Genomic DNA, 25,687 nt, shown 5'->3' on the forward strand with positions numbered 1-25,687 from the left:
AGTATTCATTAAGTACCACCATAATGACAACATTAAATACAGTAGTGTAGTAGACCTAAGTATTCATTAAGTACCACCATAATGACAACATTAAATACAGTAGTGTAGTAGACCTAAGTATTCATTAAGTACCACCATAACAACATTAAAATACAGTAGTGTAGTAGACCTAAGTATTCATTAAGTACCACCATAATGACAACATTAAATACAGTAGTGTAGTAGACCTAAGTATTCATTAAGTACCACCATAATGACAACATTAAATACAGTAGTGTAGTAGACCCAAGTATTCATTAAGTACCACCATAACGACATTAAAATACAGTAGCGTAGTAGACCTAAGTATTCATTAAGTACCACCATAATGACAACATTAAATACAACCTAAGTATTCATTAAGTACCACCATAATGACAACATTAAATACAGTAGTGTAGTAGACCCAAGTACTCATTAAGTACCACCATAACGACATTAAAATACAGTAGCGTAGTAGACCTAAGTATTCATTAAGTACCACCATAACGACATTAAAATACAGTAGTGTAGTAGACCTAAGTATTCATTAAGTCCCACCATAATGACAACATTAAATACAGTAGTGTAGTAGACCCAAGTACTCATTAAGTACCACCATAACGACATTAAAATACAGTAGCGTAGTAGACCTAAGTATTCATTAAGTACCACCATAATGACATTACAATACAGTAGCGTAGTAAACCTAAGTATTCATTAAGTACCACCATAATGACATTACAATACAGTAGCGTAGTAGACCTAAGTATTCATTAAGTACCACCATAACGACATTAAAATACAGTAGTGTAGTAGACCCAAGTATTCATTAAGTACCACCATAACGACATTAAAATACAGTAGCGTAGTAGACCTAAGTATTCATTAAGTACCACCATAATGACAACATTAAATACAGTAGCGTAGTAGACCTAAGTATTCATTAAGTACCACCATAATGACAACATTAAATACAGTAGTGTAGTAGACCCAAGTATTCATTAAGTACCACCATAACGACATTAAAATACAGTAGCGTAGTAGACCTAAGTATTCATTAAGTACCACCATAATGACAACATTAAATACAACCCAAGTATTCATTAAGTACCACCATAATGACAACATTAAATACAGTAGTGTAGTAGACCCAAGTACTCATTAAGTACCACCATAACGACATTAAAATACAGTAGCGTAGTAGACCTAAGTATTCATTAAGTACCACCATAACGACATTAAAATACAGTAGTGTAGTAGACCTAAGTATTCATTAAGTCCCACCATAATGACAACATTAAATACAGTAGTGTAGTAGACCCAAGTACTCATTAAGTACCACCATAACGACATTAAAATACAGTAGCGTAGTAGACCTAAGTATTCATTAAGTACCACCATAATGACATTACAATACAGTAGCGTAGTAAACCTAAGTATTCATTAAGTACCACCATAATGACAACATTAAATACAGTAGTCTAGTAGACCTAAGTATTCATTAAGTACCACCATAACGACATTAAAATACAGTAGTGTAGTAGACCCAAGTATTCATTAAGTACCACCATAACGACATTAAAATACAGTAGTGTAGTAGACCTAAGTATTCATTAAGTCCCACCATAATGACAACATTAAATACAGTAGTGTAGTAGACCCAAGTACTCATTAAGTACCACCATAACGACATTAAAATACAGTAGCGTAGTAGACCTAAGTATTCATTAAGTACCACCATAATGACATTACAATACAGTAGCGTAGTAAACCTAAGTATTCATTAAGTACCACCATAATGACATTACAATACAGTAGCGTTGTAGACCTAAGTATTCATTAAGTACCACCATAACGACATTAAAATACAGTAGTGTAGTAGACCCAAGTATTCATTAAGTACCACCATAACGACATTAAAATACAGTAGCGTAGTAGACCTAAGTATTCATTAAGTACCACCATAATGACAACATTAAATACAGTAGTGTAGTAGACCCAAGTACTCATTAAGTACCACCATAACGACATTAAAATACAGTAGCGTAGTAGACCTAAGTATTCATTAAGTACCACCATAATGACATTAAAATACAGTAGCGTAGTAAACCTAAGTATTCATTAAGTACCACCATAATGACATTACAATACAGTAGCGTTGTAGACCTAAGTATTCATTAAGTACCACCATAACGACATTAAAATACAGTAGTGTAGTAGACCCAAGTATTCATTAAGTACCACCATAACGACATTAAAATACAGTAGCGTAGTAGACCTAAGTATTCATTAAGTACCACCATAATGACATTACAATACAGTAGCTTTGTAGGTCTAAATATTCTTTAAAAACAAGGCAGAGGTTTTATTTAACAAGTATATTTCATATTTGGTCCACTGTAACACTGCACACAGTTTGAACAGTAACACTGTGTTGGAATATTTGATGAAGTCATTGTTTGGCGTACCACTAGGTGGAGCCGTACCACAGTTTGAGAATCACTGCTCTAAACTGTAAGCAGAGGTGTTCAACAGACACTGTAGGGGGTCATGATTTTTGTAATGTATACATCTTCTACGGTATCTCCTTCCAGCTGCTTCTCTGTCAAACACACCATCAGCAGCTTCTCCATACTTTCATGGATAAATGCTCTGATATGGTTTTGAAGGTCATTTGGCTGGCGTATTATTGCTAACAGCAACATTGTGCGCAGGTGTCAGAGACTCTGGTCGTGCGCCACGGAGACTTCCTGGTGCGAGACTCCCTGGTCAACATGAGCGACTACGTGCTGACCTGTCGCTGGGACCACGAGGCGCTGCACCTGAAGATCAGCAAAGTCCTGCTGAAGTCCAGCGACACCAAGGTACACCCCCACACCTCACCTTCCTTTGTGTCATGTTTGAAGTTTCATTTTCTGACTAGAGATGGTTATGAATACTAAACACTTTGATCAAGACATAAAAACTAGACAACCTCAATACCATACCTGTAAGACAGGGGTCACCAACGCGGTGCCCGCGGGCACCAGGTAGCCCGTAAGGACCAGATGAGTAGCCCGCTGTCCTGTTCTAAAAATAGCTCAAATAGCACCACTTACCAGTGAGCTGCCTCTATTTTTAAAATTGTATTTATTTACTAGCAAGCTGGTCTCGCTTTGCCCGACATTTTTAATTCTAAGAGAGACAAAACTCAAATAGAATTTGAAAATCCAAGAAAATATTTTAAAGACTTGGTCTTCACTTGTTTAAATAAATTCATTATTTTTGCTTCTTATAACTTTCAGAAAGACAATTTTAGAGAAAAAATACAACCTTAAAAATTATTTTAGGATTTTTAAACACATATACTTTTTTACCTTTTAAATTCCTTCCTCTTCTTTCCTGACAATTTAAATCAATGTTCAAGTAAATTTATTTTTTTTATTGTAAAGAATAATAAATACATTTTAATTTAATTCTTCATATTAGCTTCTGTTTTTTCAACGAAGAATACTTGTGAAATATTTCTTCAAACTTATTATGATTAAAATTTAAAAAAATTATTCTGGCAAATCTAGAAAATTTGTAGAATCAAATTTAAATCTTATTTCAAAGTCTTTTGAATTTCTTTTAAAAATTTTTGTTCTGGAAAATCTAGAAGAAATAATGATTTGTCTTTGTTAGAAATATAGCTTGGTCCAATTTGTTAGAAGTGTAGATTGGATTTTAACCTATTTAAAACATGTCATCAAAATTCTAAAATTAATCTTAATCAGGAAAAATTACTAATGATGTTCCATAAATTCTTTTTTAAATTTTTTCAAAAAGATTCAAATTAGCTAGTTTTTCTTTTCTTTTTTGCGGTTGAATTTTGAATTTTAAAGAGTCGAAACTGAAGATAAACTATGTTTCAAAATGTAATTGTCATTTTTTTCACGTTTTCTCCTCTTTTAAACCGTTCAATTAAGTGTAAATATCATTAATTATTAAAAATAACATAGAGTTAAAGGTAAATTGAGCAAATTGGCTATTTCTGGCAATTTATTTAAGTGCGTATCAAACTGATAGCCCTTCGCATTAATCAGTACCCAAGAAGTAGCTCTTGGTTTCAAAAAGGTTGGTGACCCCTGCTGTAAGAGTTAGCTGCAGCTAACATGACGGCACTGTGGAAACAGACCATGATATCAATCACTAGCTGGGTTTCCATTACAGTTTTTCCCACAATAAGAGCCATATTTCTAAAATGCCTACAAAGTACATTTGCGACTTGGAGATGTTTTGCGTGACGCCAAATTCTCATAAAATGTCATCTGGCGAGACTCCGCTTTGAGGAAGGTATTGCAGCCACCGTGATGTCAATAGAAGACGAAGGCAGCCGGTGATCGCTCAAAGGCAACGTCCTCACGGCCCCCTTGACATTGTTCAGGCATGTGGGTCTCTCCGAGCCTGCGGGTCGGCCGCTATTGCAGGGAAGGGATCCGAGAGACGGCCTGGTGTGGCAACGTCACCCCGTTCTTCACCGGCCGACCAATCGGAGACTTACGACCCTCTTGACATTGTTCAGGCTTGTGGGTCTCTCCGAGCCTGCGGGTCGGCCTTTATTGCAGGGAAGGGACCCAAAGACAGCCTGGTGTGGCAATGCCACCCCATTTCCACCCCCAGCCGACCGATCACAGACTTACGCTTACGACCCTCTTGACATTGGTCAGGCATGTGGGTCTCTCCGAGCCTGTGGGTCGGTCTCTATTGCAGGGAAGGGACCCGAGAGACGGCCTGGTATGGCGATGCCACTCCGTTCTCCCCCAGCTGACCAATCGGAGACTTACGACCCTCTTGACATTGTTCGGACATGTGGGTCTCTCCAAGCCTGGGGGTAGGCTGCTATTGCAGGGAAGGGACCCGAGAGACGGCCTGGTGCGGTGGTGCCCCCAGTCAAACAATCGGAAGCGAGACCAAGACGACCCGTCTGTCATAGTTGTCCTGCATTGGCACCCCGCCGGTTTGGTGTTTAAGTGACCTCTAAATGCAAAAAAAAGTGTTTCCATCATGCTTTTGCGAAACACTTCAATATCGAAACGCCTCAAAAACCACCTCATGAGAGAGCATTGTGTTATTTAACGTTTTTGCGCATTTCTAAGGGTAATAAGGTAAGGTAAAAAGGCAGCTGAACGGGATCCGAGAGACGGCCTGGTGTGGCAACGTCACCCCGTTCTTCACCGGCCGACCAATCGGAGACTTACGACCCTCTTGACATTGTTCAGGCTTGTGGGTCTCTCCGAGCCTGTGGGTCGGCCTTTATTGCAGGGAAGGGACCCAAAGACAGCCTGGTGTGGCAATGCCACCCCATTTCCATCCCCAGCCGACCGATCACAGACTTACGCTTACGACCCTCTTGACATTGGTCAGGCATGTGGGTGTCTCCGAGCCTGTGGGTCGGTCTCTATTGCAGGGAAGGGACCCGAGAGACGGCCTGGTATGGCGATGCCACTCCGTTCTCCCCCAGCTGACCAATCGGAGACTTACGACCCTCTTGACATTGTTCGGACATGTGGGTCTCTCCAAGCCTGGGGGTAGGCTGCTATTGCAGGGAAAGGACCCGAGAGACGGCCTGGTGCGGTGGTGCCCCCAGTCAAACAATCGGAAGCGAGACCAAGACGACCCGTCTGTCATAGTTGTCCTGCATTGGCGCCCCGCCGGTTTGGTGTTTAAGTGACCTCTAAATGCAAAAAAAAGTGTTTCCATCATGCTTTTGCGAAACACTTCAATATCGAAACGTCTCAAAAACCACCTCATGAGAGAGCATTGTGTTATTGAGGTTTTTGCGCATTTCTAAGGGTAATAAGGTAAGGTAAAAAGGCAGCTGAACGTTTGGGCGAGGAGCGGAAGAAGAGCTCAGAAGCAAAGAACCAGAGAGCTGTGAAGATCCACAACATCGGAAGGAGATGCCGGCACAAGATGGCAGTAGAACAGGAAGTTAATGTGCATCCTACGAAAGAAGATCAGAGTTCTCTGCCGACCAGAGTGGCATTGAAGGCGACTACGCGACAGAACGAGAAAACGAGCTGCCCTTATTACCAACACCTTTAAGTTCACCAAGGACCTACTGGGGCAGAAGTGGAGCGGGAAACTTGCCTCCTCGCAGGAGGACATAGGGCAACATCTTCGATATTTGGCAACCCCGAAAGAGAGGAGAGGATGGATGGATCTTTATTGCCATTGCACAAATATATTCATCACAAACCTGAAGATGAGACACACATTGTGCAGGGTTACAGAGCAGGAACGCTGATGGGTCACCACTTACGTAAAAGGTGGGAAGAAGGTAGACTATACAAGTTACCACACACAAATCGAGACTTGCAACAAGGGGTGCGGGGGCGGCCATCCGGCCCGGAGCTGCCAGCACCGTTTTCCGTCCTACCACGTGGGGTGAAGCCTCAAAGGCGTTGGATGGGGGGTGGGGTGTGTGTGTTTTTAGTGGATGTGTGTGTAAGCCAGCAGCGTGTCCCTGTTCAACAAAAGTCAACAACAACAGGCGTGTGTCCATGAGAGACAGGTAAGGAGTTTGTAGCGTCTTCGCTGCACTGTCCTCTGGGAGAGTCTCGAAGTAGCAACCTTGCCAAGTCGCTTGCAGCCAAGGAAAACAATCCAGATTCGAATGTTGAATTTCTGGTCCTCAAATTTATCATACTTCACCATCATAGCAGCCGGCGTCTCCAAAATGTCACCAAAGATTGCAATATTGTGCAAAATTGCAGAAGTCTGAGTGTCCACAGTTCTGCTCGCATCCTCCAATCATTTGTGGCAGCTTTGGGGTACTCTGCCAATTTGTCGATACACCCGAGCAACGCTTTGCCCTATCGGCAGATGTCCTGTTGTCATGGTTCCGAATACGTAGATATCTTGAGTTCAACATCCTCATCAATGCCCCTGAACCACAGGTGCAGTTGGATGTGTCAGGGGTGCAGCTGAAGGAATGTATCCATCAGCCCTGGTCTTGAACGGGCAAGGCAGCTACGTCCCGTAAAGAAAACCGTCAACTTTGTTAGAGCCGGGGAGCAGGCAACCCCTATTGGAAGAAAACCTGCAGGCATGCTGACCTCCGCAAGGGATTGGAAGCTGTTTGTGGACCTCAAGAAGCAGCTGACTTAGACACGGTCCTTGAGTCTGAGACCAGCAAGCAGGTGGTGCTGCTGGAGCCGACTGTCCTGTGGAAAGACCGCCTGGAAGATAATCCAAAGAGGTTCAATAGGTCTTCAAAAAATTATGAGATTTTGTTATTCTTATAGCCAGACCTGTGTTTAGACGGTTTTGGCCACAACTGTTGCCTTCCTCAGAGGTTGTCATGGGAAGAAGTCTTTGAGAGGAAACTCTTCAAGTACGCGGAACTAGTTAGCGACTGTGATGGAGAGCAAGGTGGGCTGCAGAGGATTCGCTGCTCGTTCTCTAGCCAGAGCATTCAGCGTCTTAGGCATCTAGGTAGAGATGAAGAGGAGAGCCATCTAGGTAGAGATGAAGAGGAGAGCCATCTGCAGTACCTTCAGAGATCCTCTAGATGGCTGTGGCTCAAAAGAGTAGATCCACAGAGTCATGGTTAGCTAGCAAGCCATCTGGTCACAAGCAAGGGTCTGATCAGCCCAGTCTGGGTCACCTGGAGGAGGGTGTGGAAACATCCAGTGATTCCAGGAACATCACTGGAGATGTGACCAGAAGCATTAGCAGCACAAATGTTTGGGAGGTGGGGGTCTGGTTGTGAATAATAAAAAGTCCGATTCATGGTGGCATTTCTACATCTCAGGTCCAGTATGTGTTGGAGGGGGAGAGCTTCGACTCGGTCCAGGACCTGGTCCGTTTTTACGTGAGTCAGCGTAAAGCCGTGTCCCAGTCCGGCGGCGTCCACATCTACTGTCCAGTCAGCAGGACTGTCCCACTGCGCTACCTGGAGGCCACCTTCGCCCTCGCCAGCGCCAAGCAAGGCTCCGCCTACTCGCCCTCCGGCCACAGGGGGGCGTACATCAAGAGGCGCAGCGTCACCATGACCGACGGCCTCACTGCAGACAAGATGCTACCTCACAGGTGAGGACTTTCTTCTTTTTCTTCTTCTTCTTGTCTTCTTCTCTTTTCTCTTCTTCTTCTCTTTGTCTTCTTTTTCTTTTTTTTACTTTTGTCTTCTTCTTCTTCCTCTTCCTCTTCCTCTTCTTCTTCTTGTCTTCTCCCTTTTCTTTGTCTTCTTCCTCTTCTTCTTTTTGTCTTCTCCCTTCTCTTTGTCTTCTTCTCCTTCTTCTTCTTGTCTTCTTTTTCTTGTCTTCTCCCTTTTCTTTGTCTTTTTCTTCTTCTCTTTGTCTTCTTTATCTTCTTTACGTTTGTCTTCTCCCTCTTCTTTGTCTTCTTCTTATCTTTGTCTTCTTTTTTTTTTCCTCTCTTTGTCTTCTTTTTCTTAACTTTTGTCTTCTTCTTCTTCTTCTTGTCTTCTCCCCCTTCTTTGTCTTCTTCTTCTTTGTCTTCTTTATTTTCTTCTTTTTTTATATGCTTTTGTCTTCTTCTTCTTTTTCTTCACTTGTGTCTTCTTCTTCTTCTTTCTTGTTCTTGTCTTCTCCCTCTTCTTGTATTATTCTCTTTCTTTGTCTTATTCGTTTTCTTCTTCTTCCTCTCGTTTGTCTTCTACTTCTTTTTTTTTGCTTTTGTCTTCTTCTTTCTCTCTTTTGTCTTCTTCTTCTTTTTCTTCTTTGCTTTTGTCTTCTTCCCCTCTTTTGTCTTCTGCTATTTATTTTTCTTCTCCTTGTTGTCTTCTTCTTCGCTTTTGTCTTCTTACTCTTCCTCTTCTTCTATTTTTTTATTCTTCTTCTTTTTATTTGTATTTCTCTTTTTTCTCTTCGTCTTCTTCTTTATCTTTTTTTTCTTGCCTCTTGATTTCTTCTCCTTCTTCCTCTCCTCATTTTTCGGCTTCCTCTTCTTTTTCCTCTTTTTCTTCTTTTTCTTCTTCTTCTTTGTCTTCTTCTTTTTCTCCTTCATTCTCTTCTTCTTCTTCTTTGTCTTCTTCTTCCTCTTTTGTCTTCTTCTTTTCTTTCTTCTCCTTCTTCTTGTTGTTGTTTTTCTTCTACTTCTCATTCTCCTTCTTCTTCTATTTCTTTTGTCTTGTGATCTTCTCATTCTTCTTCTTTCTCTTTTATCTCCTTCACTTTCTTGGTCCACCGGATGGTGGTCTTCTTCCTGTTGACCTTTGACCTGTGTGTTATATTTCATGTGGTCAGTGACTCTGACAGTCCAGTTGGGACACCACCAGGACCACAGCCGGAACCTGTGCCCACCTGCAGGTGGTGTGTGTGTGTGTGTGTGTGTGTGTGTGTGTGTGTGTGTGTGTGTGTGTGTGTGTGTGTGTGTGTGTGTGTGTGTGTGTGTGTGTGTGTGTGTGTGTGTGAGACACAAGAACAGTAGTAATAGATCACCTCCCTGGAGTCCCCCTCACCTCACCCCCTTAGCACCCCCCACCTCCCCCCTGTGTGAGCATGGTGCTATGGCTCCATCTAGTGGTCACACATGGACTTCTTCATGCTGACTTCTTAGAAAAGAAAAGAGAAAGTAATTCATGACTTCTAACCAGTTCTGAATGTGTTCCACCCACTTCCACCCGCCCCCACTTCCTACACAAAGATATCTTCAGTATTTTTTGGATTAGAAAGGGATCCCACTTCTCTCACCTGGTGACCCCGCCCACCCCCCCCCTCACCTTGTTTTCTTCCTGCTGCTGATGTTCCTGGTCTTCCCTGCAGTCCTTCCACTGTGCACCATCACAAAGACGCCATGAGGAACTGCGCCATGAGCATGGACCACATCCAGGAGTACCGACGCCCCCTGTCGCCCGTGGGAGAGACCCCGCTGTCGCCGGCGTACTGCGCAAGTACGTGCGCCCACCACGGTGTGCCACATGCACGTCTTACGTGTCTTCTGTCCTCCCCAGTCATGAGACAGCGGGCCCACTCGGGTGGGCGTGTCCTGGCCGTGGTGCCGCCCTCACCCGTCACGCGGCGTTCCAGCGACCCTCAGCTCAGCCCGTCTTCCGGCGGCCACCCCCCCGACCATCCCGCCTTCCACTGCGCCCACTCCTCGCCCGCGCATGGTCCCGCTCTCCAAGCGCGGCCCTCGGGCAGCTACTGTGACCTCAGACCCTGTGCGGGCGGCCCCCCCAAGCCTCCCACCAAGACCTACGTGGAGCGATTGCGGGTGGAGGAGGGGAGGAGCGAGGGCAGCAGGCAGGAAGGAGACGCCATGTGCAGCGCTCCGCTGGTGGAGACCGCATCCTTCTTCAGGCCAGCCAGGTGCCACAAACCTGACCAGCTTTTACCCTCTCCACAGACAATAATAATAATAACAATAATAATAATAATAATAATACTCTCCCACACTCAACAGCCAATAATAATAATAATAATAATAATAATAATAACAATAATAATAATAATAATACTCTCCCACACTCGACAGCCAATAATAATAATAATAATAATAATAATAATAATAATAACAATAATAATAATAATAATACTCTCCCACACTCGACAGCCAATAATAATAATAATAATAATAATAACAATAATAATAATAATAATACTCTCCCACACTCGACAGCCAATAATAATAATAATAATAACAATAATAATAATAATACTCTCCCACGCTCGACAGCCAATAATAATAATAATAATAATAATTGGCGACTTGTCCAGGGTATACCCCGCCTTCCGCCCGAATGCAGCTGAGATAGGCTCCAGCACCCCCCGCGACCCCAAAAGGGACAAGCAGTAGAAAATGGATGGATGGATAATAATAATACTAATAATAATAATACTCTCCCATGTTCTTCAGTCAATAATATTAATAATAATAATAATAATAATGCTCTCCCACGCTAAACAGCCAATAATGATAATAATAATAATAATACTCTCCCGCGCTCGACAGCAAATAATAATAATAATAATAATAATAATAATAATACTCTCCCGCGCTCGACAGCCAATAATAATAACAATAATAATAATAATAATAATACTCTCCCACGCTCGACAGCAAATAATAATAATAATAATAATAATAATAATAATACTCTCCCATGCTCGACAGCAAATAATAATAATAATAATAATAATACTCTCCCATGCTTGACAGCCAATAATAATAATAATAATATTAATAATAATACTCTCCCACGCTTGACAGCCAATAATAATAATAACAATAATAATAATACTCTCCCACGCTCGACAGCCAATAATAATAATAATAATAATAATAATAATACTCTACCATGCTGTACAGCCAATAATAATAATAATAATAATACTCTCCCACACTCTACAGCCAATAATAATAATAATAATAATAATACTCTTAACTATATCATCAACAATGTAAAGAAATACAGTGTAGATGAACTGTACATACTTTGTATACACAGTGATTATACCTACTCATTGATTTATGCTTTATCATAGATAAATATCAGTAAACGTTTATGTTTGATAAATTATTGTATGTGTATGTTTGATAAATAATAGTAGATGTTTATGTTAGATAAATAATAGTAGATGTTTATGTTAGATAAATAATAGTAGATGTTTATGTTTGATAAATATCGGTAGATGTTTGTTTAAAAAATTAATACATCTTGATTATTTTTGATAAATAATAATATATGCTTATATTTGATAAATAATAGTAGATGTTTATGTATGATACATAATATTAGATGTTTATATTTGATCAATAATAGTAGATGTTTATGTTAGATAAATAATGGTAGGTGTTTATGTTTGATAAAAATCGTAGATGTTTGTTTAAAAAATTAGTACATCTTGATTATTTTTGATAAATAATGATTTATGTTTATATTTGATAAATAATAGTAGATGTTTATGTTTGATACATAATATTAGATGTTTATATTTGATGAATAATAATAGATGTTTATGTTTGTTAATAGTTTATGTTTGATAAATAATAGCAAATGTTTGTGTTTGATAATAGTAGATGTTTATGTTTGATAAACAATAGTAGATGTTTATGTTTGATACATAATATTAGATAAATAATAGTATATTTAGTGGTTGTGTTTGCTGGGCAGGTATGAGTGTTGCATCATGTATCATGTTGTGTTTGCTGGGCAGGTATGAGTGTTGCATCATGTATCATGTTGTGTTTGCTGGGCAGGTATGAGTGTTGCATCATGTCCGCTGACAACAAACCTCTGGAGATGTCCGTGCTGAAGAAGGTGAAGGAGCTGCTGGCTGAGGTGGACGCTAGCACCGCTGCTAAACACATCACCTTGGTGGACTGCACGGTAGTAACACACACACACACACACACACACACACACACACACACACACACACACACACACACACACACACACACACACACAGTAAATTCCTAGTAAGCAGAAAGCTGATGAGTATCAGTAATCGTATAGTAGTCAGTACTATCAAGTACCAAAGCATATTTACAATACTTTGTTGCACGTGACACCGACTCAAACACTTGGCGAGCAAACAAGCGTATTGGTAGCAGACTGCCTCCTAGTAATGTTGTCAACAAAGAAGCATGCCTGATAGAAAGCACTCTAAAGTAACCGATAGAAAGCACTCTAAAGTAACCCTCCACTTTTCAAAATTGTGCTAGATCGATGCTAATTGACATTGGATATGCCATATACATGCTAGCGATTAGCCTGGGGTGTTTCAACACCTCCAAATGTGTCAATAAAAACTCCAACTAAGATGCAATCAAACAGCTGGTGTGTAATTATACATTACTTACAGTACAAACACTTTGTAGCACTCAACAAAAAACAGCAAAGACTACTTCCTGACTCCACTACGGCCCTCTAATGTCACCAACCTGCCTAGACTACTATATAAGCTAGTCTACTATATGACCTAGACTACTATATAACCTAGTCTACTATATGACCTAGACTACTAAATAACCTAGTCTACTATATAACCTAGTCTACTATATGACCTAGACTACTATATAAGCTAGTCTACTATATGACCTAGACTACTATATAACCTAGTCTACTATATGACCTAGACCAGTGGTCCCCAACCGATTGGTACCGGGCCACACAAGAAATTAAAAAAAAATAAATAAATAAAAAAATATATATATATATATTTTTTTTTTATGAAATCAACATAAAAAACACAATATATACATTATATATCAATATAGATCAATACAGTCTGCATGGGAAACAGTCCGTAATCACACATGATTGTATTTGTTTATCCCTTGTATTATGTTAAGGGTCAATTTGACCCATTTCAGTTTTTGTGTTGATCAAAGTACTGGTTATCCTTTCTTTTTCTTGCTGAAATTTGGTGACTTTTCCTCCTCTAGGGTCATGAACTGGTGTGTAAAATCTGGACACTTTGATGTGTAGTGGAATGTCTTTCTAGAGTTGTATACAAAGATGATGTTGCGGGTCATTTTGACCCAGACGCTTTGATGTGGGTAAACAGCTGTTCAGATCCAAAATAAACATGTTTCTATGATGTACTTTTTACTTTGATGTACAATTGTTTGTAGTTTGATTGCCTCTGAGACCCAGAGCCAGGTGTGTGAAGAGAGGGAACTTTCTCACACTTGTCCTTGTCACTGTTCTCATGTCATCTCTTTGACAAACTCACCAAAAATGAGCTCCAGAATGATGACATCTGAGGAGGCTTTATCACTGATTTTTAACTGGGATAGTGATGTAGAGGAAGAGATTTCAGAAACAGAGACTTTTTCAGAGACAGAGGACAATGTTATTGCTGATCCAGATTGTCAATTTTCCTACAATGAGGAGGATTCAGAGGACGAGTCTGCTGTTGTTCCTCCAACAGATGAAAACCAAGGAATGCAGCAATCATCATCCACAGAAGGGACATGGGCATCTAAGGACGGTAATATAAAATGGTCAACATCACCACACCCAAGCCGAGGCAGACTATCATCTTCCAATGTGATCAAAATGACTCCCGGTCCTACAAGATTTGCTGTCACACGAGTTGATGAGATTCAATCAGCATTTCAGCTCTTCATATCCCCACCAATAGAGAGGATTATACTGGAAATGACCAACTTGGAGGGGAGACGTGTGTTTCAAGAGAAATGGAAGCCACTGGATCAGACTGACTTGCATGCTTACATTGGAGATGTGTTATTAGCTGGAGTGTACAGGTCAAAGGGAGAAGCCACTGCAAGTCTATGGAATGAAGAGAATGGAAGGCTAATGTCTCTGGAGACATTCCACATGATATCTTGTGTGATCCGCTTTGACAACCGCGACACCAGAGCTGGTCGACATGAAAGAGACAAACTACCTGCGATCAGAGATGTGTGGGATAAATGGGTTGAAAATGTACCTTTGTTGTACTATCCTGGTCCCCATGTTACTGTAGATGAGCGCCTTGTTCCATTCAGGGGGCGCTGTCCTTTCCGACAGTACATGCCCAACAAGCCCGCCAAGTATGGCATCAAAATATGGGCAGCCTGTGATGCAAAATCCAGCTATGAATGGAATATGCAAGTATAGACTGGAAAGCTACCTGGAGGAACATCTGAGAAGAATCAGGGGATGCGTGTGGTGCTGGAAATGAGTGAAGGGCTGCAAGGTCATAACATCACATGTGACAATTTCTTTACATCCTACCACCTTGGAGATGCACTTCAGAAGAGAAAGCTGACCATGTTGGGAACAGTCAGAAAAAATAAGCCAGAACTTCCCACCGAAATTCTGAAGATGCAGGGCAAACCTCTGCATTCCTCAATATTTGCTTTCACTGAGAAAGCAACAGTTGTTTCATACTGCCCAAAGAGAAACACGAATGTTCTTCTAACGAGTACAATGCACACAGATGCATCTCTGAGCACAAGAGAAGACATGAAGCCACAAATGATCCTGGATTATAACTCCACCAAAGGAGGAGTTGACAATCTGGACAAAGTCACAGCAACATACAGCTGCCAGCGCAAGACAGCCCGTTGGCCTTTGGTGATTTTCTACAACATTGTGGACGTGTCTGCTTACCCCGAGAGGACAGTAAAACAAGTACCTCTTATGTGAAATGCAAGAATTACATCTGCAGAAAGCACACAGTAACATTTTGTCCATCATGTGGAGAGCATTGAAAATGTTGAAGAAAATTTGGAGAACATTGACAATGTTGAAGTTCGCTGGGATGAAGTTAAAGTTGAAGTTAAAGTATTTCTTAAATATAGTGTTGGAATTAAAAATGTATTGTATGTCACTTTTCTAAATGTTTATATAACCTAAAATAAAGTTGTTATTGGTTTAACCTGTTTTCTTGACTGTTTTGAGTGCATTTACACAGTACGGGTCAAAATGACCCGCAACATAATCAATGTTATTTTTTTTCAACATAATACAAGGGTTAAGTGAAAAAAAAAAAAAAAAAATTTTTTTTTTTTTTTTTAAATATACCCCCCCACAAATTTTCAAGCGTTGACCGGTCCGCAGCTACAAAAAGGTTGGGGACCACTGACCTAGACTACTATATAACCTAGTCTACTATATGACCTAGAATACTATATAACCCAGGGGTGTCCAAACTTTTTCACTGAACAATGAAAACATTTCATCTTTTTCTTTTTCAAAACCAAGACAATAAATGATTTATTTTTAACCTTTGACCCTCCCCTCAAGGGTGTCAGTCATTCAAACTAAGTCATAGATTTATTGTCAACTTCTCTCTGTTGATAGAAATAATATTTGTATTATTATCTTTATTTTATTCATATTTACATTTTCTCTTTTATGCCCTTTTTGTTAAAAAAAACAAAACGTTTTTTATTTCAAAAACACAACATTTTCCCTCCAAAAAATGTCAAAGTGGAATATTTGTGGTGAAATAATTTTGAACCTTAATTAGGATAATATTAATTCCAATATTTGTTTTTATTCAATTTGATTTTTTAAGCAATGGCTAAAAAAAGTTTGATCAGGAATTGTTTTTTAAATGCCACTAAAATTCCTATGAATCCAAACGGGCGCCACTCATAAAATGTTGAAAAATAAGTCATACATTATTTTATTTTATTTTTTAAACATTTAAACTTCTAGATCAAAGTCAGATCTAATCATCAATTATAATGTTTTTATTTCATTTTTTTTTTTTTTTATGTTTTATGCCTTTTTTTTCTATGGCAAAAACATGAAATATGCAAAAAATTATGTCAAAATGTAATAATTGATGTGAATTAATTGAATTGTCAATAATTCATAACATTGATTTTGATTAATTATTACTTTTTGAGCAAAGACAAAAATGTTTTTAGTGTTTTTAGAGTTTTACCAAAATACTGCAAATGACCCCCGGGCCACACTTTGGACACCCCTGATGTAAAACTTGCTAATAATACTCAGACATGTGAGAACAATTCACATTTAGATGTTTTATTGAAGAAAACAAGAAAAAGTAGTGAATAATTATATTGTTGAGCACTGGTGTGGATTGCCAGATATCAGGAGTTGGTACCGTATCGGTGCAAACGCTTTGTTTCTCTTCCTGTGCAGGTTGGCAGAATAGTGGGCGTGTCCTCAGAGATGCAAAGGATGATGGGAGTTTCCTCGGGCTTGGAGTTACTGACGCTACCTCACGGACACCAGCTGAGACTGGACCTGCTGGAGAGGTGACCAGTACTGCCTTGCCAAATAGTGGGCCTGCTTTCATGACAAACACTAGCTTGCCAAATAGTGGGCCTGCTTTCATGACAAACACTAGTCTGCCAAATAGTGGGCCTGCTTTCATGACAAACACTAGCTTGCCAAATAGTGGGCCTGCTTTCATGACAAACACTAGCTTGCCAAATAGTGGGCCTGCTTTCATGACAAACACTAGTCTGCCAAATAGTGGGCCTGCTTTCATGACAAACACTAGCTTGCCAAATAGTGGGCCTGCTTTCATGACAAACACTAGCTTGCCAAATAGTGGGCCTGGTTTGATGACAAATACTAGCTTGCCAAATAGTGGGCGTGGCTTGATGACAAATACTAGCTTGCCAAATAATGGGCGTGGTTTGATGACAAATACTAGCTTGCTAAATAGTGGGCCTGGTTTGATGTCCAATACTAGCTTGCTAAATAGTGGGCCTGGTTTGATGTCCTATACTAGCTTGCTAAATAGTGGGCCTGGTTTGATATCCAATACTAGCTTGCTAAATAATGGGCCTGGTTTGATGACATATATTAGGTTGCTAAATAGTGGGCATAGTTTGATGACCAATACTAGCTTGCTAAATAATGGGCGTAGTTTTATGACCAATACTAGCTTGCTAAATAGTGGCTGTAGTTTGATGAGCAATACTAGCTTGCTAAATAGTGGGCCTACTTTCATGACAAACACTAGCTTGCCAAATAGTGGGCCTGCTTTCATGACAAACACTAGCTTGCCAAATAGTGGGCCTGCTTTCATGACAAACACTAGCTTGCCAAATAGTGGGCCTGCTTTCATGACAAACACTAGCTTGCCAAATAGTGGGCCTGCCTTCATGACAAATACTAGCTTGCTAAATAGTGGGCCTGGTTTGATGACAAATACTAGCTTGCCAAATAGTGGGCGTGGCTTGATGACAAATACTAGCTTGCCAAATAATGGGCGTGGTTTGATGACAAATACTAGCTTGCTAAATAGTGGGCCTGGTTTGATGTCCAATACTAGCTTGCTAAATAGTGGGCCTGGTTTGATGTCCAATACTAGCTTGCTAAATAGTGGGCCTGGTTTGATATACAATACTAGCTTGCTAAATAATGGGCCTGGTTTGATGACAAATATTAGGTTGCTAAATAGTGGGCATAGTTTGATGACCAATACTAGCTTGCTAAATAATGGGCGTAGTTTGATGACCAATACTAGCTTGCTAAATAGTGGCCGTAGTTTGATGACCAATACTAGCTTGCTAAATAATGGGCCTGGTTTGATGACCAATACTAGCTTGCTAAATAGTGGGCCTGGTTTGATGACAAATAGTAGCTTGCCAAATAGTGGGCGTGGCTTGATGACAAATACTAGCTTGCCAAATAATGGGCGTGGTTTGATGAAAAATACTAGTTTGCTAAATAGTGGGCGTGGTTTGATGTCCAATACTAGCTTGCTAAATAATGGGCCTGGTTTGATGTCCAATACTAGCTTGCTAAATAGTGGGCCTGGTTTGATATCCAATACTAGCTTGCTAAATAATGGGCCTGGTTTGATGACAAATATTAGGTTGCTAAATAGTGGGCATAGTTTGATGACAAATACTAGCTTGCTAAATAATGGGCGTAGTTTGATGACCAATACTAGCTTGCTAAATAGTGGCCGTAGTTTGATGACCAATACTAGCTTGCTAAATAATGGGCCTGGTTTGATGACCAATACTAGCTTGCTAAATAGTGGGCCTGGTTTGATGACAAATACTAGCTTGCTAAATAGTGGGCCTGGTTTGATGACAAACACTAGCTTGCCAAATAGTGGGCGTGGCTTGATGACAAATACTAGCTTGCCAAATAATGGGCGTGGTTTGATGACGAATACTAGCTTGCTAAATAGTGGGCCTGGTTTGATGTCCAATACTAGCTTGCTAAATAGTGGGCCTGGTTTGATGTCCAATACTAGCTTGCTAAATAGTGGGCCTGGTTTGATATCCAATACTAGCTTGCTAAATAATGGGCCTGGTTTGATGACAAATATTAGGTTGCTAAATAGTGGGCATAGTTTGATGACCAATACTAGCTTGCTAAATAATGGGCGTAGTTTGATGACCAATACTAGCTTGCTAAATAGTGGCCGTAGTTTGATGACCAATACTAGCTTGCTAAATAATGGGCCTGGTTTGATGACCAATACTAGCTTGCTAAATAGTGGGCCTGGTTTGATGACAAATACTAGCTTGCCAAATAGTGGGCGTGGCTTGATGACAAATACTAGCTTGCCAAATAATGGGCGTGGTTTGATGAAAAATACTAGTTTGCTAAATAGTGGGCGTGGTTTGATGTCCAATACTAGCTTGCTAAATAGTGGGCCTGGTTTGATGTACAATAATGGCTTGCTAAATGGTGGGCCTGGTTTGATGACCAATACTAGCTTGCTAAATAGTGGGCCTGGTTTGATGACAAACACTAGCTTGCCAAATAGTGGGCGTGGCTTGATGACAAATACTAGCTTGCCAAATAATGGGCCTGGTTTGATGACAAATATTAGGTTGCTAAATAGTGGGCATAGTTTGATGACCAATACTAGCTTGCTAAATAATGGGCGTAGTTTGATGACCAATACTAGCTTGCTAAATAGTGGCCGTAGTTTGATGACCAATACTAGCTTGCTAAATAATGGGCCTGGTTTGATGACCAATACTAGCTTGCTAAATAGTGGGCCTGGTTTGATGACAAATACTAGCTTGCTAAATAGTGGGCCTGGTTTGATGACAAACACTAGCTTGCCAAATAGTGGGCGTGGCTTAATGACAAATACTAGCTTGCCAAATAATGGGCGTGGTTTGATGACAAATACTAGCTTGCTAAATAGTGGGCCTGGTTTGATGTCCAATACTAGCTTGCTAAATAGTGGGCCTGGTTTGATGTCCAATACTAGCTTGCTAAATAGTGGGCCTGGTTTGATATCCAATACTAGCTTGCTAAATAATGGGCCTGGTTTGATGACAAATATTAGGTTGCTAAATAGTGGGCATAGTTTGATGACCAATACTAGCTTGCTAAATAATAGGCGTAGTTTGATGACCAATACTAGCTTGCTAAATAGTGGGTGTGGCTTGATGACCAAAATACAGGGTTCTGTAAATAGTGGGCGTGGCTCCTGGTGTGTCCTCAGGTTGTAGAGCGTGTCCAAATAGTGTGCGTGTCTGATGGCGTGCGTGCGCCCTCAGGTTCTACACCATGTCCATGACGATGGCGGTGGAGCTGCTGGGCTGCACGGGCAGCACGGAGGAGAGGGCGGTGCTGCTCCACAAGACCATCCAGGTGGCGGCGGAGCTGAAGAGCAACCTGGGAAACATGTTTGGCTTCGCCGCCGTCATGAGAGCCTTGGATCTGCCGCAGGTCAAACACAAGAAAACAAAACTAAAAGGTTTGATAGGGTGCCAACTCGTCACTTCCTGCGCCGCAGATCTCCCGCCTGGAGCAGACGTGGGTGACGCTGCGGCAGAGACACACAGAGGCCGCCATCTTGTACGAGAAGAAACTCAAACCTTTCCTCAAGAACCTGAACGACGGCAAAGGTGAGTTGAAGAAGCTGTCGTACTTTTCTATCTGCACAGCTTGTTGCTAGGCAGACTTCATGGCTCCTTTCAACTTTTTAATAAACTGACTTATATAGAACACACCTGACTATAAGCCCCACCCACTACATTTTAGGGGAATACATTGTTTATCTGCATATAAGTCGTACCTGACTATAAGCCCCACCCACTACATTTTAGGGGAATACATTGTTTATGCATATATAAGTCGCACCTGACTATAAGCCCCACCCACTACATTTTAGAGGAATACATTGTTTATGCATATATAAGTCGCACCTGACTATAAGCCCCACCCACTACATTTTAGGGGAATACATTGTTTATGCATATATAAGTCGCACCTGACTATAAGCCCCACCCACTACATTTTAGGGGAATACATTGTTTATGCATATATAAGTCGTACCTGACTATAAGCCCCACCCACTACATTTTATGGGAATACATTGTTTATGCATATATAAGTTGCACCTGACTATAAGCCCCACCCACTACATTTTAGGGGAATACATTGTTTATGCATATATAAGTCGCACCTGACTATAAGCCCCACCCACTACATTTTAGGGGAATACATTGTTTATGCATATATAAGTCGCACCTGACTATAAGCCCCACCCACTACATTTTAGGGGAATACATTGTTTATGCATATATAAGTCGTACCTGACTATAAGCCCCACCCACTACATTTTAGGGGAATACATTGTTTATGCATATATAAGTCGCACCTGACTATAAGCCCCACCCACTACATTTTAGGGGAATACATTGTTTATGCATATATAAGTCGCACCTGACTATAAGCCCCACCCACTACATTTTAGGGGAATACATTGTTTATGCATATATAAGTCGCACCTGACTATAAGCCCCACCCACTACATTTTAGGGGAATACATTGTTTATGCATATATAAGTCGTACCTGACTATAAGCCCCACCCACTACATTTTAGGGGAATACATTGTTTATGCATATATAAGTCGCACCTGACTATAAGCCCCACCCACTACATATTAGGGGAATACATTGTTTATGCATATATAAGTCGTACCTGACTATAAGCCCCACCCACTACATTTTAGGGGAATACATTGTTTATGCATATATAAGCCCCACCCACTACATTTTAGGGGAATACTTTTTTTGACTGCATATAAGTCGCACACGACTATAAGCCCCACCCACTACATTTTACGAGATGTTTCCATATGAGTTGGGAAATGGTGTTAGATGTAAATATAAACGGAATACAATGATTTGCAAATCCTTTTCAAGCCATATTCAGTTGAATATGCTACAAAGACAACATATTTGATGTTCAAACTCATAAACTTTATTTATTTTTTGCAAATAATAATTAACTTGTAATTTCATGGCTGCAAGGCGTGCCAAAGTAGTTGGGAAAGGGCATGTTCACCACTGTGTTACATGGCCTTTCCTTTTAACAACACTCAGTAAAGGTTTGGGAACTGAGGAGACACATTTTTGAAGTGGAATTCTTTCCCATTCTTGCTTGATGTACAGCTTAAGTTGTTCAACAGTCCGGGGGTCTCCCTTGTGCTATTTTAGGCTCCATAATGCGCCACACATTTTCAATGGGAGACAGGTCTGGACTACAGGCAGGCCAGTCTAGTACCCGCACTCTTTTACTATGAAGCCACGTTGATGTAACACGTGGCTTGGCATTGTCTTGCTGAAATAAGCAGGGGCGTCCATGCTAACAACATATGTTGCTCCAAAAGCTGTATGTACCTTTCAGCATTAATGGTGCCTTCACAGATGTGTAAGTTACCCATGTCTTGGCCACTAATACACCCCCATACCATCACACATGCTGCCTTTTACACTTTGCGCCTAGAACAATCCGGATGGTTCTTTTCCTCTTTGGTCCGGAGGACACCACGTCCACAGTTTCCAAAAACAATTTGAAATGTGGACTCGTCAGACCACAGAACACTTTTCCACTTTGTATCAGTCCATCTTAGATTAGCTCAGGCCCAGCGAAGCCGACGGCGTTTCTGGGTGTTGTTGATAAACGGTTTTGGCCTTGCACAGGAGAGTTTTAACTTGCACTTCCAGATGTAGCGACCAACTGTAGTTACTGACAGTGGGTTTTTGAAGTGTTCTTGAGCCCATGTGGTGATATCCTTTACACACTGATGTGGCTTGTTGATGCCGTACAGCCTGAGGGATGGAAGGTCACGGGCTTAGCTGCTTACGTGCAGTGATTTCTCCACATTCTCTCAACCCTTTGATGATATTACGGAGCGTAGATGGTGAAATCCCTAAATTCCTTGCAATAGCTGCTTGAGAAAGGTTTTTCTTAAACTGTTCAACAATTTGCTCACGCGTTTGTTGACAAAGTGGTGACCCTCGCCCCATCCTTGTTTGGGAATGACTGAGCATTTCATGGAATCTACTTTTGTACCCAATCATGGCACCCACCTGTTCCCAATTAGCCTGTTCACCTGTGGGATGTTCCAAATAAGTGTTTGATGAGCATTCTTCAACTTTATCAGTATTTATTGCCACCTTTCCCAACTTCTTTGTCACGTGTTGCTGCCATCAAATTCTAAGGTTAATGATTATTTGCACAAAAAAATATGTTTATGAGTGTGAACATCAAAAATGTTGTCTTTGTAGCATTTTCAACTGAATATGGCTTGAAAATGATTTGCAAATCATTGTATTCCGTTTAAATTTACATCTAACACCATTTCCCAACTCATATGGAAACGGGGTTTGTATAAGAGAGAGTCAAAGTCCTGGGTTGAGTACACTTGCTGGTTGTTGAGTGCAGCGCCACCTGCTGTGCTATTACAAGATGCTGTTTGGTATTTCAGAGTCCAGCATCCTGGCCAGCACCACCTTCCCGCACGTCATACCCGTCCTGGCGCTGCTGGAGCGAGGCCTGGCCCTGGGCGAGGTGCCGGAGCCCTGGGAGAGCGGCGAGGTGGGCGTGGACGTGGTCATGCACCACCTGGAGGCCGCACGCAGCGTGGCGCACCACAGGGGGGTGTACAGGAGCAACGCCCAGAGCAAACTGCAGGGTAAACACGCCAATCATTGTGGCCATATTGGACCTTTTTTTTAAGACCATCAGCACGTCTCTTCAGGTCTTTTTCAGAGGAAGTATTATAACATCTAGGATTTTTACTCTTAAATATACAAATTGAAGAGTGTTGCATTGTGGGAGTGAAGGTGTGGTGAAGGTGTGGTCAGTCTTACAGGTGCTGAAGGAGATAGTGTCTCCATGGAAACATGTTGATGGTGAAGGTGTGGTGTGGTCAGTCTTACAGGTGCAGGAGGAGATAGTGTCTCCATGGAAACATGTTGATGGTGAAGGTGTGGTGTGGTCAGTCTTACAGGTGCAGGAGGAGATAGTGTCTCCATGGAAACATGTTGATGGTGAAGGTGTGGTGTGGTCAGTCTTACAGGTGCAGGAGGAGATAGTGTCTCCATGGAAACATGTTGATGGTGAAGGTGTGGTGTGGTGTGGTCAGACTTGCAGGTGCAGGAGGAGATAGTGTCTCCATGGAAACATGTTGATGGTGATGGTGTGGTGTGGTCAGATTTACAGGTGCAGGAGGAGATAGTGTCTCCATGGAAACATGTTGATGGTGTGGTGTGGTCAGATTTACAGGTGCAGGAGGAGATAGATGTTGAAGGTGTGGTGTGGTCAGACTTCCAGGTGCAGGAGGAGATAGATGTTGAAGGTGTGGTGTGGTCAGACTTCCAGGTGCAGGAGGTGATAGATGTTGAAGGTGTGGTGTGGTGTGGTGTGGTCAGACTTACAGGTGCAGGAGGAGATAGATGTTGAAGGTGTGGTGTGGTGTGGTGTGGTCAGACTTACAGGTGCAGGAGGAGATAGATGTTGAAGGTGTGGTGTGGTGTGGTCAGACGTCCAGGTGCAGGAGGAGATAGATGTTGAAGGTGTGGTGTGGTGTGGTGTGGTGTGGTGTGGTGTGGTGTGGTCAGACTTCCAGGTGCAGGAGGAGATAGATGTTGAAGGTGTGGTGTGGTCAGACTTCCAGGTGCAGGAGGAGATAGATGTTGAAGGTGTGGTGTGGTCAGACTTCCAGGTGCAGGAGGAGATAGATGTTGAAGGTGTGGTGTGGTCAGACTTCCAGGTGCAGGAGGAGATAGATGTTGAAGGTGTGGTGTGGTCAGACTTCCAGGTGCAGGAGGAGATAGATGTTGAAGGTGTGGTGTGGTCAGACTTCCAGGTGCAGGAGGAGATAGATGTTGAAGGTGTGGTGTGGTGTGGTGTGGTCAGACTTCCAGGTGCAGGAGGAGATAGATGTTGAAGGTGTGGTGTGGTCAGACTTCCAGGTGCAGGAGGAGATAGATGTGGAAGGTGTGGTGTGGTCAGACTTCCAGGTGCAGGAGGAGATAGATGTTGAAGGTGTGGTGTGGTCAGACTTCCAGGTGCAGGAGGAGATAGATGTTGAAGGTGTGGTGTGGTGTGGTGTGGTCAGACTTCCAGGTGCAGGAGGAGATAGATGTTGAAGGTGTGGTGTGGTCAGACTTCCAGGTGCAGGAGGTGATAGATGTTGAAGGTGTGGTGTGGTGTGGTGTGGTGTGGTGTGGTGTGGTGTGGTGTGGTCAGACTTACAGGTGCAGGAGGAGATAGATGTTGAAGGTGTGGTGTGGTATGGTGTGGTCAGACTTACAGGTGCAGGAGGTGATAGATGTTGAAGGTGTGGTGTGGTGTGGTGTGGTCAGACTTCCAGGTGCAGGAGGAGATAGATGTTGAAGGTGTGGTGTGGTCAGACTTCCAGGTGCAGGAGGAGATAGATGTTGAAGGTGTGGTGTGGTGTGGTGTGGTCAGACTTACAGGTGCAGGAGGAGATAGATGTTGAAGGTGTGGTGTGGTGTGGTGTGGTCAGACTTACAGGTGCAGGAGGAGATAGATGTTGAAGGTGTGGTGTGGTGTGGTGTGGTCAGACTTACAGGTGCAGGAGGAGATAGATGTTGAAGGTGTGGTGTGGTATGGTGTGGTCAGACTTACAGGTGCAGGAGGTGATAGATGTTGAAGGTGTGGTGTGGTGTGGTGTGGTCAGACTTCCAGGTGCAGGAGGAGATAGATGTTGAAGGTGTGGTGTGGTCAGACTTCCAGGTGCAGGAGGAGATAGATGTTGAAGGTGTGGTGTGGTGTGGTGTGGTCAGACTTACAGGTGCAGGAGGAGATAGATGTTGAAGGTGTGGTGTGGTGTGGTGTGGTCAGACTTACAGGTGCAGGAGGAGATAGATGTTGAAGGTGTGGTGTGGTGTGGTGTGGTCAGACTTACAGGTGCAGGAGGAGATAGATGTTGAAGGTGTGGTGTGGTATGGTGTGGTCAGACTTACAGGTGCAGGAGGTGATAGATGTTGAAGGTGTG

At 41.8% G+C, this 25,687-nt stretch overlaps 1 protein-coding gene across 5 annotated transcripts in view; it reads left to right on the plus strand.

Annotated features, from left to right (window-relative positions):
* The window catches only part of sh2d3ca (SH2 domain containing 3Ca), a 67,955-nt gene that overhangs the window by 36,842 nt on the left and 5,426 nt on the right, over positions 1–25,687 (plus strand). For 3 of the 5 annotated variants that reach the window (XR_009827115.1, XM_062057155.1, XM_062057158.1), the window contains exons 3-12: positions 2,736–2,885; positions 7,799–8,076; positions 9,252–9,317; positions 9,771–9,898; positions 9,959–10,316; positions 12,208–12,337; positions 16,580–16,695; positions 19,927–20,098; positions 20,166–20,277; positions 23,150–23,356. Coding sequence is in view for 4 of the 5 variants with exons in the window: in XM_062057155.1 (XP_061913139.1) it covers positions 2,736–2,885; positions 7,799–8,076; positions 9,252–9,317; positions 9,771–9,898; positions 9,959–10,316; positions 12,208–12,337; positions 16,580–16,695; positions 19,927–20,098; positions 20,166–20,277; positions 23,150–23,356 (1,717 nt within the window). In the remaining variant the exon portion in view is untranslated. The remainder of the gene's footprint in view (positions 1–2,735; positions 2,886–7,798; positions 8,077–9,251; positions 9,318–9,770; positions 9,899–9,958; positions 10,317–12,207; positions 12,338–16,579; positions 16,696–19,926; positions 20,099–20,165; positions 20,278–23,149; positions 23,357–25,687) is intronic. The other 2 variants (XM_062057156.1, XM_062057159.1) reach the window with 2 other exon arrangements.

Source organism: Entelurus aequoreus, linkage group LG08 (genome assembly GCF_033978785.1).
Source record: "Entelurus aequoreus isolate RoL-2023_Sb linkage group LG08, RoL_Eaeq_v1.1, whole genome shotgun sequence".
In the NCBI taxonomy this organism is placed as follows: domain Eukaryota; kingdom Metazoa; phylum Chordata; class Actinopteri; order Syngnathiformes; family Syngnathidae; genus Entelurus; species Entelurus aequoreus.